The 13003-nt window shown below is 42.2% G+C and overlaps 3 protein-coding genes across 3 annotated transcripts; 1 reads left to right on the forward strand and 2 right to left on the reverse strand.

Moving 5' to 3' along the window:
* Positions 1–624: 624 nt before the first annotated feature.
* On the reverse strand, positions 625–2955 carry LOC128742100 (asparagine--tRNA ligase, cytoplasmic). The gene is made up of 3 exons (XM_053838316.1): positions 2714–2955; positions 1565–2432; positions 625–1504 (listed from the first exon to the last, which is right to left on the reverse strand). Exons 1-3 carry the CDS (start codon positions 2730–2732, stop codon positions 730–732), a joined length of 1662 nt encoding a protein of 553 aa, XP_053694291.1. The 5' UTR covers positions 2733–2955; the 3' UTR covers positions 625–729.
* Positions 2956–10388: 7433 nt separating this feature from the next.
* Positions 10389–11448, forward strand: LOC128741712 (coiled-coil domain-containing protein 25). The gene is made up of 3 exons (XM_053837698.1): positions 10389–10686; positions 10760–10851; positions 10909–11448. The coding sequence occupies exons 1-3, from the start codon at positions 10614–10616 to the stop codon at positions 11368–11370; spliced, it is 627 nt and encodes a 208-aa protein (XP_053693673.1). The 5' UTR covers positions 10389–10613; the 3' UTR covers positions 11371–11448.
* Positions 11437–13003, reverse strand: LOC128741711 (queuine tRNA-ribosyltransferase catalytic subunit). Its single transcript, XM_053837697.1, has 3 exons — positions 12622–13003; positions 11663–12565; positions 11437–11600 (listed from the first exon to the last, which is right to left on the reverse strand). The coding sequence occupies exons 1-3, from the start codon at positions 12883–12885 to the stop codon at positions 11454–11456; spliced, it is 1314 nt and encodes a 437-aa protein (XP_053693672.1). The 5' UTR covers positions 12886–13003; the 3' UTR covers positions 11437–11453.

Here is a 13003-nt window from a genome sequence, read left to right on the forward strand (position 1 = left end):
AGCCATAAGTCTAGTAAGCTTACCCGGAAAGCCTTTTTCGTCCAAAATTTTCCATAGCTCTTGCCGGTGTACACTATCATATGCGGCTTTGAAATCAATGAACAAGTGATGCGTGGAGACTCGGAATTCACGACACTTCTGGAAGATCTGCCGTATGGTGAAGATTTAGTCCATTGAGAGCGACCCTCCATGAACCCGACCTGGTAACTTTCCACAAATCTATTGGCTATTGGCTATAGTCGATGGCTTGGAACAGTACTTTGTATGCGGCATTCAGGAACAGGATACTAATCGCTCGGTGGCTCTCACAATCCAGATTATCGCCTATCTTGTAGACAGGGCAGATAACCCCGTTTTTCCAGTCGTTGCGTATCCCAAATCTTGACTGTGACAGTTGATGCAGACATCTGGGAATTGCTTGTCGATTGATGCAAACATTTAGTTAATCCATTCTAAATTTAAAGAGTTATGAGCGTTCAAAACCTGATCACTTTTTGGTCTCCCTCACTTGATTCAGTATAAGAAACAGCAGACCCTCAAACACGATTGTATAGGCAAATGGCGTAAAACATTTCAAAGATGTGATACATTTATTCGTCTGTTAAAATAAGACTCAAATTCACGTGAAAATGCGAAGCTTTATTATTTAAAACGATATTCCCGATAAATGCCTAAATGCTGGACGAGTTAAAGCATAGTTATAAATACCAACATGAGACGTTGCGCACTTTAAGGAGTGCATCTTTCCAAAAACCTTGGATAGAGGCAAACTTCGCGAATGTGATACCGGTTGAGCAGCCAGCACATGAATCGTTCCAATCCCAACCCGTACCCACCGTGCGGTTGCGTTCCGTACACTCGCTGATCGATGTACCAGTAGTACGGCTTGGGATCAATTCCCTCGCGTTTATAGCCTTCCATTAGCTCTTCATGATCCCAGGACCTCATCGATCCTCCGACGATCTCGCCCACGTTAGGTAACAGAACGTCAACACTTTCGGTTAACCGACGGTCCTCCGGGCATCTAGCCATATAGAATGATTTGATTTCCGTTGGAAACCGACACAGCATAATCGGCTCATTAATAGTATCGGTCATCTTTCGCTCCGGGGCCTCGGGAATATCTTCCCCAAACTCGTAGAATGTTCCATCGTCCTTCGTGACGTTGTTTTCCTTCAGCCAAACGATTGCATCAGCATAGTTCATACGACGGAACGGTCTCTTGGGAGGAACGAAGTCCGGGTTGAGCTCCTTGACCAGATAACCCCACGGTGATTTCAGAACCCGATCAACGACATCCACTACCAGATCTTCCAAACGGTCAAGCAAATCATCGAACGTAATGAACGGACATTCGGCTTCCACGTGGCTATACTCAGCCAGATGACGACGAGTTCGGCTCTGCTCAGCTCGGTAGCTTTGCGCAACGCAATAAACATCGCCCAGCGATGGTAGACAAGTTTCCAAGTAAAGTTGAGAGCTTTGTGTCAAAAACGCTTCCTCTCTAGGAAAGAATATTATTTTAGAACTGCTAGGTAGACAATCGAACTTAACAAATACTTACCCAAAGTAATCCAGTTTGAAGAGAGTTGCTCCTCCCTCAACTTGCGTTTGCACTAACGTAGGCGGAGTTACCTCAGTGTATCCTCTATCATGATAGTGATCACGGAATGCCATCATGATGACATCCCTCATCTTTAGAATCTTGGAAGTATTTTCACCTCTAATCATGATGTGCCGGTTATCTAGCTGAACATCCGGATGAGCCTCCTCGTTCAAGATCGAATCCGCACCACCGGCCGGAGCTAGTCCAATCAATTCCCAATAGTCAACGTGCAGCTCATGACCGCCCGGTGCCGTTTTACCTTCCGGAACTTCCTTCAGCACGCCGAAAAGTCTAACAGATGATTCGGTCGAAAGAACCAACGCGTTGTACGTTTGACACAAAACGTTACTCAAAACGGTCTGCAGGAAGCCAGTTCCATCACGTAGCGTGATAAACATTAAACCTTTGCCCTGGCGACGCAAACGATGTACCCAACCGTAGATTTTAACGCGAGATCCACGGTTATCCTGCCCTTGGTTGATTTTGATGGCCTTAGCAGCCGGCCACGCTGGGTCTTCCTGGATGATAACCTTCTTGGCCTCTTCCAAATTGGATTCGCGCTTTTTCGCATCTTCTTCCTCGCGTTTTTCCTTGTCCGCACTCTTGAATCCATCACGAACCCACAGTTTTTGGATTTTTTTCAGCTGTGACTTTGCAGCCACATCGTACAAAGATTCCGTCTTGTCGTTCTTCGAATCAACGTAGATCGTCGGAAAGGGTTCCTTGCCAGCGTGTTTCATCGCACGCAGAATCGTTTTGAAAGGTTTCTCTGCGGTTCCATCGCCGGCTTCGTCGTCACCGCGTTTCTCCGACGTATAGAGTTCCTCTGCAAAAGAATTATGATTTAAACGGGAAATGCCATGAATGGTGTAGTTTGGAATAGCTCAATAATAATAATAATCAATAATGATTGTATGAGGCTGATGCAATCAATATTTGCATTTTCATAACCAGATGTTAAACTGCTGAGCATTCTGAGAAAACTTAATTGCGTGCTCGTTGGGCAAGGATTAATACAATTCAAATGAATAATAAACTAACAATTTGGAGCTTAAATATATTTAGTTAGTCCAGCTAATAGCTAATCATACTCATCGAAATACTTACGAATGGTTAGGTTTTCCATGTTACTAAGTATTCGCTACCGCTTTTCACTTATGCTTCGACTCAATTATTCTCTTGAACTGCGTTAGATCAATCACACTTTTAAATAGTAGATTTCCACTTTTCCTACGCAATAATTGAGTTTTATTGCAAAAACTTTTATCCGCCACGCAATGCAAAACTAGTGCTCTCCAATCCACTGCTGGGCTAAAGGAAAAAGATGATAAACCACCCTGCCGAAAGGCCGAAATACAGCAACGTTGATGCGCTGCTATGTGAAGTAGTAGAGGTGTGGAACAACGTACCGTTTGATTGTGTTAGCAGCGCAAATAATGTAAACAGCAAGGGTGACGTCAATCTCGCCCTATTCTTCTACGGGCATAAAAAAGCATAAACATTGTGCCGTACAACGATGACACTAATACACCTATACTTTTCAGCATATTACGAACACAAACATGCCGCGTTTGCCGTACCTAAGTAATAGTGTACATAGGATGCGCTGCGGTGTAAAGGAATAATGTCAAATTACGACAACGGTGCATTGTGGCCGTTGTAATTTATACAAAGGCACAAGACTGATCAAAGCATATCATTCTAAAGGTATTCAATAACTTTTTAAAAATAATATTTGAAAAAGCATAAGCAATGTTAAATAAAAAGAAGAACACTTATCCAATTTAATTCTACTATGTATATTTTATTCACGACAGATACGTATTTCGCCTACGGCTTGCAGGCTTCCTTAGTGTCTGTTTTCGAACTTCGAAACCAGACACTGAGGAAGCCTGCAAGTCGTAGGCGAAATACGTATCTGTCGTGAATAAAATATACCTAGTAGAATTAAATTGGATAAGTTTTCTTCAGCATCGAAACCTGACAGGATTAGCGTTTTTTGCGAAAAGATGACTTGCAAGTCATTAAATCGGCTACCGCATCGCGTGTACCGGATTATTTTCAGAAGATACCACGACGGATCGTGCTGAACCCAGATCTATCGGCTAGAGAAACTATAGCTCGCAGTTATTCGCGATTGCCGTTGATTCGAATAGAATTCATGCAATTATGGAGATTGGAAGTAACGCGCTGAGAATCGCGGCTAACACGCTGACAGACGAACAGCGTTCACAAGCAGTACCTTGTAAGTCGCAAGGGCCTGCATACTGTTGTCGTCCCGCCAGTAAACACAAAGATAGATTAAACTTCTCGGTCGGTGGTTGCACAAGAGGCACAATTTGTGTCTAAAAATAGCTCAATCCATGTCGCTACATTAATAAGGGGGGTTGTGCAGTCTCCTTTTGTCCAGCGACTCTGTGGTTCATAGGTACACGGGTACCAGCGAGCCACATGCCCTGGCGGGTGTTGTGGGTTCGAATCCGGTTATAATCTCAGATTATAGCTTGGTTCGACCCATGCACCTTCCAACATAACCATTACCTCCCAGTTGACCTCGAGGTAAGACGCTGGTCTAATAAGCCAGTCGTCGTATGTTCGAATCTCGGCTGGGAGAGGCTGTTAGAGTCGATAGGATCGTAGCACTGACTCCACACTGTCCTGTATTCTAACAGCTGGTTGCGAAGCCTGTCGTATAAAAACGGGTCAAATTTCGATAACGGAATTAGCACCCAGGCTTTGCTTTTTACCCTCCAGCATTGGACAAAAGGTAGAGTCACAATGACAACTTGTTAAGCGTAGCTACCTATTACCGTGGACCCCCGTTCGTTTGACCATTTTTAATCTGAACACTTTTTAATTTGAACCCCGTTGGTTTGCACGACGTGCAAATGAAAAATGGTTCAAATGTCATTCTCAACATGACATCATTTCCCAACTAACAACGGTAGCTGAATTGCAAGAGCAATGACTCTTTACGAGTTGGTTTAAGGCGATGAAAGCTGCATAAAGTAAGCACTCAAATGGTGTTTAAATAAGCGATGTTTAAGCTACTTTAAGTTTTTCAAACCAGTTCTCTCCCAAAAGCTGATAAACAAGCTTAATAGCGGATTTTCTGCTAAACAATCTGCTTCTAAACAGCCATAAACATCAAACCGTTTTAGGGCTGCTTAAAGGTATTAAAGTGTAGAGTGGAGGCTTTCATTAGACTCACAGCTTTCAAATTACTTGAAGGCTGCTTAAGGGTGTTAAAGTGGCTTTACAAACTTCTACCAAGTTTTCTTTCGGCTCACAGCATACATAGTGTCAGATCATAGAATTTCGCAATTCGGCTGACAGCAAAAGTTTGTCAGTTATCGACATTCTCGACTGCTTCACGCTAGGCGGGCTAGGCTTCAGGTGTAAAGATATTCTCACTATCTGTTCTGCAGATGCAAATGGGGCGAATCATACGGTGAGTGCTTATGGATCAAAAGATGGCGGGTTCAATTTCCGGAAAAAAGACATGCATTTTTAATTAGTTAGCTTACTTATATGAATTAAAGTTGTTCAAAATTAAAAATATCGCGCTCGACAATGTTCATGGCAAAATAAAAATGGCGCGTTCCATTTTTATAAAATTAAAAATAGATTTTTTTTTGGCTGCATAAAGGTTGATGAATCGTTAATTAAGCGGCTGGAAGAGCATACTGCAAAACTATTTCTCATTCTAAAAATAGAATTGACAGCATTGCGCAAATTGGCTATTTAAAAGCGCGCAAAAACCTCTATTAAGCTTCATCGCAGCTTTTTACAAGTCTGAAGCTTGATAAAATCACCAGATTTAGATGTTTAAGAGCTGAAAAAAGGTTTTTATTTCTAAATCTAAACTATAGTTCAGCCACAGGTTGAATAAAACCAGCTATAAAAGTATTAGGGTCCATGCCTAGTGGCACGGGCGCAGGCTTGAAGTAGGACTACGAATGTAGAGCAATTCATCTCCCAATGCCAAAACCGGCGATTTTTGTACGAATTTCGTATAATAGATTCCCCAGTTGCGCAGTAACGGAAGGTTTACTTGCGCTGTTGTATTTTGTACAACCCCTGTGAACCGTTGACTTTATCTCGGTATATCTCGGGAATCTAGCAATAAATAAAATTCCTGTTTTCAGTAAGGTTGATCCGCAGACAAATGGTGGAAAAAGTACCATAAGTTTTTCACCAAGTGGCATTAGTATTCGAGAGAATTCTGTTACGTTTTAGCATGCCTATAAAACGGAGTTGACGCGAGTAACGAAAGGTAAAGGATTGTGTTCTTACATGTGAGAAATTCATAATTTCAACTCTTCAGCTAATTTAAATAGTGGACCTGCAAAGGTCCGTTTGTTATTCTCGAATTCTCAAATTTCTGACTCGTGGTGTCCATTGTCTATTTTCGTCCATCAGATAGGTTATTGGTGTGTGGATTAATAGTGGGAATACTGTTTATGGGACAAACGCTACTGGTAGGATCTGTAATCAAGATAGACTTTTATGTTTATGATGGTATATGAGTCGCAAGCTAGCTGCCTGCCGATGTGTCTCCAACGAAAGCCGGCGACCGACTGATCACGCACACCGAGACAAAGCAAACAATGTTTCAAATACAACCTTTAAAATTGTCACCGATGTGTCTCGAAAAAAACTGGTTTTCCCATGCGTCGCAAGCTAGCTGCTGCTGGCTGATATTTCGCCAACGAAAGTCGGCGACCGACTGATGACGCACACCGTGGCAAAGGCAAACAAAGTTTCAAATACAACCTTTAAAATTGTCAATTTGCCACCGATGTGTCTCGAAAACTGACTGTCCGATGCGTCGCAAGCTGGCTGCTGCTGGCTGATGTTTCGCCAACGAAAGCCGGGTACCGAAGAAGGTAAGGAAAGGAAGTTTAACCCATAGCTCATCTCGTATATATTTCTGTCATCCGTGCTAGGGAAGCACTGACGTGGGAAGGCAAAAAAATGCAAATAATTGCCCTTATTCTGCGAGGCGAGTGACGTGACTATTTGGAGTCACCGCGAATCAGGTGACAATTGTCACCTAGGTGACTCGCCTTATCACTTAGGTGACAAGGGTTTCTTACCTAGGTGACACGAGTGTCACTTAGGTGACTCGACTCGCCGTGGCGAGTCACCCAAGTGACAATTGTCGTATTGAGTCACGTGACTCGCAGAATAAGGGCAAATGAAATATTAAATATTCGACCTATATTTTCTCAATTAATAAACGTCTGTTAGGGAAACATATAATCTACTGTGTTGTAATGGATTTTTTGAAAAATTTCCAATCGATTGATACCAATATTTTTAGAATCTGTTGACGGATGACTGAGTTATAAGCGTGCAAACCATAACCACTTTTCGTTACATGTTCCCTTTTCGTTTTTCTAAAGTGCACCCCAATATAGAAATCAAAGAAGTAGTCCTACTTCAAAAGCGTTTGATCAGCCTGAAATTGTTACTTGGGTTGTTTATGCAGACAATGCACATAAACACGATTCGTTTGTACTGACCTAGCGTGTTTAATCGGTTTCACATTTCGTTTTCCTAACGATTAAGAGAGAAATCCGATCGGAAAATGCAATATTCGCACTTGCAACTGCCAACTAAAACAAACCACCAAAACAATAACATAGAGCAGGGCGGCCAGTTCACACAGGTTTCAAATTAAAAAGTAACCCCGTTAGTTTGCATGAGGAATCGTTCAAACGAACGGGGGTCCACTGGTCCCCCCTCCCTTTCCTTTCCACTCTTTCCGCTCCATTCCCAAAAAAAATCCTTCATTACTTTCCCTTACCGTCCCTTCATCAATTGTAGAACCATCCATCGTTTCAAAAATATTAATATATGCCTGACCGCATTTCAAGGTCATGGCTAAAATCACGAGGTCTGGTCAAATGACGTTATTATTTGTTTAACTTGAACACCGATCGGCAGGAGCAGGATAGCGTTTTTCTGCCACATATACAGTGGACCCTCGTTCGTTTGAACGATTCCTCATGCAAACTAACGGGGTTAGTTTTTAATTTGAACAACTGGTAACCCTAAATATGCTGGAACTTGTGTGAACTGAATGCCCTGCACTTTGTTATTGTTTTGATGGTTCGATTCAGTTGGCAATTGCAAGTGAATATTTCATTCTCCGATCGGATTTCTACCATAATCGTTGGGAAAACGCAAAGTGAAACAGTTTGAACACGCAAGTTCAGTACAAACGAATCGTGTATGTGCAATGTCTGCATAAGCAAATGATGTCATATTGAGATTGACATTCGAACCATTTTTAATTTGCACGTCGTGCAAACCAGCGGGGTTCAAATTAAAAAGTGTTCAGATTAAAAACTACAAGGTATACAGCCCTAAGGGTTGTACGAAAGGGTGACGTAGGACTATATCAAATCATTAGATGAAAAACTGATGTAAACTACATTTCTGGCATAAGCATGTTTATAAGAATCTGTGTGTCCCAAGGGGTCGGTCACTCGGCACAGCCGTTTTTATGTTAGGCGACTTGAAACGAGCCGGACTGTGCCGATGCTGTACCGAAAGTGCCGAACTGCAAGATTTGTTGAATTCGTTATAATCTGATAGATCTGGCAGCCGTGCTAGATGATTTTGACAACTGGCAGTGCTCCCATTTCATATGTAAAATTGAGCCGGAGGTGTGTAAAGCCCTATAAATGTTATTTTTATAAGGTTTTAGAGGTATGCCGCTTGATATCCCTGAAGTGCCGCGGTACAATGTGCTGAGTGTCCGACCCCTTGGAGTTATGTCTGTTTGTCTGTTCTTTTAGCATGATATTACCAAAAACATTCCATCAAGAAGACTGGCATCTCGCGTTCCTCGCGTCCATACAAAATTTACATTTAATGACAAGTTGAAGTAGAATCAATATATATCCAGCTTTTTACGAGCCATAATGGAGGACGTGTTTGTAATATTTGAACAGCATTTTTGACATTTCCTTAATACATCGCACGTTTTCTTTCCGTGCGTTCACGGTAGAACTAAAGGAATGTACGGAAAGAAAACGTGCGATGTATTAGGGAAATGTCAAAAATGCTGTTCAAATATTACGAACACATGCGCCATTATGGCTCGTAAAAAGCTGGATAGAATGCCAGTGTCGCTGCAATGCTCGTGGTAAACATCACACATTTGAAAACTATTTATTTACATTGTATGCGCATATGTGTGAGTGCTCGATTCAAAACGGGAATCTGATTGTTCAACTGAAAAGGCAACCCAATAAAAAATCCTTCTTGCTTTTCCGTAAGTCACGTAGGATAAATCACGCGATTTGGTCGTTTCGGGGCATTTCGTCGGCAGGAAAATTTTCTATTGGGGAATTTGACAATGTTGTTCCCGTATCCAAGACACAAATCAGCAACATGTTTGCCACCAAAATATCCATGAAACACCATCAGCGACACTGGCATTCTATATATATTGATTATATTGTCAATTGCGAGAAAAATTGTCCAAACAATAAGTGCGCAATCGCTCATAAAAGTGCTATTTTAGCTTAAATCGTTTCGGTCTCTTCGGCGCATTTATTGCTTGGAAAATAACAAAGAAGTGCGCCGAAGATACCGACACGATTTAATGCAAAATAGCACTTTTATGAGCGATATCGCACTTTGAATGGTACAATTTTCCTTGCGATTGACAATACCCAAGTTGACAAAAGTTGAAGCCCCGTTTGAACCGAGCCATTCCTCATGCAAACTAACGGGGTTACTTTTTAATTTGAACAACTGACCACCCTAAATATGCTGAAACTCGTATGAACTGGCCGTCCGGCTCTTTGTTATTGTTTTGATGGTTTGATTTAGTTGGCAATTGCAAGCAGCGAATATTTCATTCTCCGATCGGATTTCTATCATAATCGTTGGGAAAACGGAATGTGAAACAGCATGTGCATAAGCAAATGATGTCACATTGATAATGACATTTGAACCATTTTTGATTTGCACGTCGTGCAAATCAACGGGGTTCAAATTAAAAAGTGTTCAGATTAAAAATGGCCAAACGAACGGGGGTCAACAGTACAATATATTGATGGAAAAAATGTGTGCGAGCGTGGCAATGCATTGCATACGTGCTTGTGTACATCCATATTTTGATTTACCTAGTGCGCGTAAGTGTTAGTTCAACTTTAACTCGGCAGCAGAGCTGCCATAAATACAGATATTTGTGCATGCATAAATTTGGGACCCTACCGTTTTGTCCGGAGTATTTAATTTTCTCGATCTAATCTTTTAAATAACATAAATAGTTTATGGACTACTTTAAAGTTCAGGAACATTAGTAGAGCCAGAAATCACAGCAACTGAAATAATTGATGGGTCCCAAATTTATGTATGCACAAATATTTGTATTTGTGGCAGCTCTGCTCGGCAGGTATGCTGTTACAGTGCTACTGTCTCTCGACTTTTGGCAGAGTTGTCAGTCTTCTTGATGGAATGTACCTAAGTAATAGAGTACCTAGGAAGTAGTACCTAGAAAACGCGATCTGCAGGGAAGCACTTAACTGGAATCCGCAAGGACAGCAATAAAAGAGGCTGTGGTTGCCTTTCTGCAGAAAAAAAGTAATTTTTGAGTGACACCAGCACCAAAAAGTAGTTCACTATCATCGCAGCCCTGCTACTTGGAATAAGTTACCTATTTTTGACATTCTTTGGATACATTGTGATTTCGAATTAGTGATCCGTGCCCCGTGCAGTTTTGATTTCCCTTTTTCGCATCAATGATTTTTGACAGCGGTTTGCTTTGATGAATGAAATAAGCTCTTGGCTGAAGTGATCTGATAACCCGATAATGTTTTAGCATGCTGGTTTTGTGAATTATTATCGGATTTTTACGAATTTTACGACAATTTAGACCATTTTAATAGTTCAGTACGGCGAACACAAACCATCAGTTTCCGGTGTTTGTGTTTTATTGATTTGTACGCGGCCGGTATCCCGATTCGTGCGAGTTTTCCGAGCAATGGTATTCTATTTCATCAGCAATGTTGTGCAGCCGCCGGTGACACTTTTCATGGGCATCGATAAGTATGAGAGTGAGTAAAAATAAGTTTGTGCTTATTTTGTTTTCGACAAAATTTAGACTGTTCTGTTTTTCATTACTTCAAGATGAGGAACTAATCAAATGGGGCTGGCCGGAAGATGTTTGGTTTCATGTGGACAAAGTGTCGTCGGCGCATGTATATCTACGGTTGCAACAGGTAAGTTTTCACCGTGCGTACGAGTAATGCATTAATTGTCTGATAACTGGCTTGCAGGGTCAAACCCTCGATGACATCCCATCGACTGTGTTGGAGGACGCATGCCAGCTGGTCAAAGCCAACAGTATTAACGGCAACAAGATGAATAACATCGATATTGTGTATACTATGTGGGAGAATCTCAAAAAGACTCCAGCCATGGAAGTCGGACAGGTCACGTTCCACAAGGACAAAGAAGTACGAAAGATGCGGGTGGAGAAACGTATTAATGAAATCGTAAATCGGCTCAATAAGACCAAACGGGAAGAGCATCCGGATTTTAGAGCCGAACGCGAGAAGCGGGATGCCGACGAACGTGCCGATAAGAAACGAGAGGCGCGAGAAGTACGCGAAAAGGAAAAGGAAGACGAGAAGCGACGCAAAGAGGAAGCCGAACTGTGGAGCTACAACTCGCTGATGAAAACTGAGAACATGTCGACTAACTACGACGCGGGAAACGATTCGGACGAGTTTATGTAGTGTGGCTAAATCTCTTGGAATAAATTATGTATTGTATGATTACAATATTATACTGTAGACGAAATATTTTCAAAACTTTTTACTTACACTGAAACATTAACCGCCGCCAGTGCGTCAACTATCCATTGGGGAATCTTATCGTCCGAAAAACGTTCCTTCATGAACGTCTGGATGAAATCCGGGAAAGTGTCTGCCTTTATACTTTCTCGAATGTCACTCATAAGTTTCAACTATAAAATGAATAATTATGTTAGATGTTTACTATCAGAGCACGTAACTATCGATTATTTACCTGAAAGGCAACATTATGAACGCTAACTATGCTGCAAGCTACCGGTTCCACGGTTACAATGTGATGTAAGTACGATCTTGTGTACGTTTGGCAGGTAGAACAGTCGCAATTTTCGTCGATTGGCCTCATATCCGTTTTATAGGCATGCTGCTTCAAATTAATTTGTCCTTTGCGGGTTAATGCACAACCGAAGCGCGCTGTGCGCGTCGGAAACACACAGTCAAACATATCGATCCCCAGTGCCACACATACCACCAGATCTGCCGCAAACCCGACTCCCATCAGATATCGTGGTTTGTCCTCCGGCAGTAGATCCGTGCAGAGATGCACCGTTCGCCAGAATTCATCTTTGCTCTCGCCCCCACTCAATCCACCAACCGCAAATCCACGTGTGTTTCTTTTGATGAGTTCTTCGGCGCAAACTTTCCTCAGTTCAGGCTGCAGGCCGCCTTGAACTATCGGAAAAACGCTTTGTTCGTCATCACGTCCGTGAGCGCCAATACTCCGATCCAACCATCGAATCGTACGCTGCATGGCTTCCTCCACTCTCGGCCCAGTTGTAGTCGTCTTTACCACATCATCCAGTTGCATCATAATGTCTGCTCCGATAGCATTTTGAATTTGCATCGAACGTTCGGGAGTTAACATGCTTTCACTTTTATCGTAAGGCGACTCGAATTTAACACCTTCTTCGGTGATTTCAGCTAGTTGAAGCAGCGAAACCATTTGGAAACCCCCGGAGTCCGTCAACAGTGCACGAGGCCAACCCATGAACCGATGTAGTCCACCAGCTTTCTCCAGAACATCCGTCCCCGGTCGCATTCCAAGGTGGTATGTATTTCCTAGCATAATTTGACAGCCTAATTGCAGGATTTGGTCCGGTAATAGTCCTTTAAGGGTACCCTAGAAATAGCAGTCCATTAGACACGTACATTTTGTCTAAGACCTTCACTTCTCACCTGCGTTCCGACAGGCATAAACACCGGTGTATCGACATCACTATGCCGCAACTGCATTAACCCCACCCGAGCTTTGGTTCGAGAGCATTTGGCCACCACGCGGTACTGCAGCGGTGGATTGTTGGTATAATCGGTTGCTTCTTCGGTCATGTTGGCGCCAGTTAGGACAGTAGCAGATGAATGTGTTATTCCTAGTTGACTTGGAACGGAAAAGACACGAACTGATTGCGATCTGAATGGTACCGTCAAGAGCTTTATGTTCATAACACTTTTAAATCTTAACTACCGTCAGAGTACGAAGCAGAACAGAAAACATCTCAATTCTTTCGGGTAAAAACGTAAATTTTAAAAATATTAGCTCCAATGTTCTGCTTTGCAACAA

The sequence above is a fragment of the Sabethes cyaneus genome, chromosome 3 (genome assembly GCF_943734655.1).
Source record: "Sabethes cyaneus chromosome 3, idSabCyanKW18_F2, whole genome shotgun sequence".
Lineage (NCBI taxonomy): Eukaryota > Metazoa > Arthropoda > Insecta > Diptera > Culicidae > Sabethes > Sabethes cyaneus.

What these genes read in the sequence shown, in the direction of transcription:
- LOC128742100 (XM_053838316.1), bottom strand. An exon ending in TTCAAACTGGATTACTTTGG is followed by an intron (nt 1,505 to 1,564) that starts GTAAGTATTTGT and finishes ATTCTTTCCTAG; the next exon opens with AGAGGAAGCGTTTTTGACAC.
- LOC128741712 (XM_053837698.1), top strand. Translation starts at nt 10,614, where the DNA reads ATGGTATTCTATTTCATCAGCAATGTTGTGCAGCCGCCGGTGACACTT. An exon ending in GGGCATCGATAAGTATGAGA is followed by an intron (nt 10,687 to 10,759) that starts GTGAGTAAAAAT and finishes CATTACTTCAAG; the next exon opens with ATGAGGAACTAATCAAATGG. An exon ending in TATATCTACGGTTGCAACAG is followed by an intron (nt 10,852 to 10,908) that starts GTAAGTTTTCAC and finishes ACTGGCTTGCAG; the next exon opens with GGTCAAACCCTCGATGACAT.
- LOC128741711 (XM_053837697.1), bottom strand. Translation starts at nt 12,885, where the DNA reads ATGAACATAAAGCTCTTGACGGTACCATTCAGATCGCAATCAGTTCGT. An exon ending in TTATGCCTGTCGGAACGCAG is followed by an intron (nt 12,566 to 12,621) that starts GTGAGAAGTGAA and finishes TGCTATTTCTAG; the next exon opens with GGTACCCTTAAAGGACTATT. An exon ending in TTCATAATGTTGCCTTTCAG is followed by an intron (nt 11,601 to 11,662) that starts GTAAATAATCGA and finishes TTCATTTTATAG; the next exon opens with TTGAAACTTATGAGTGACAT.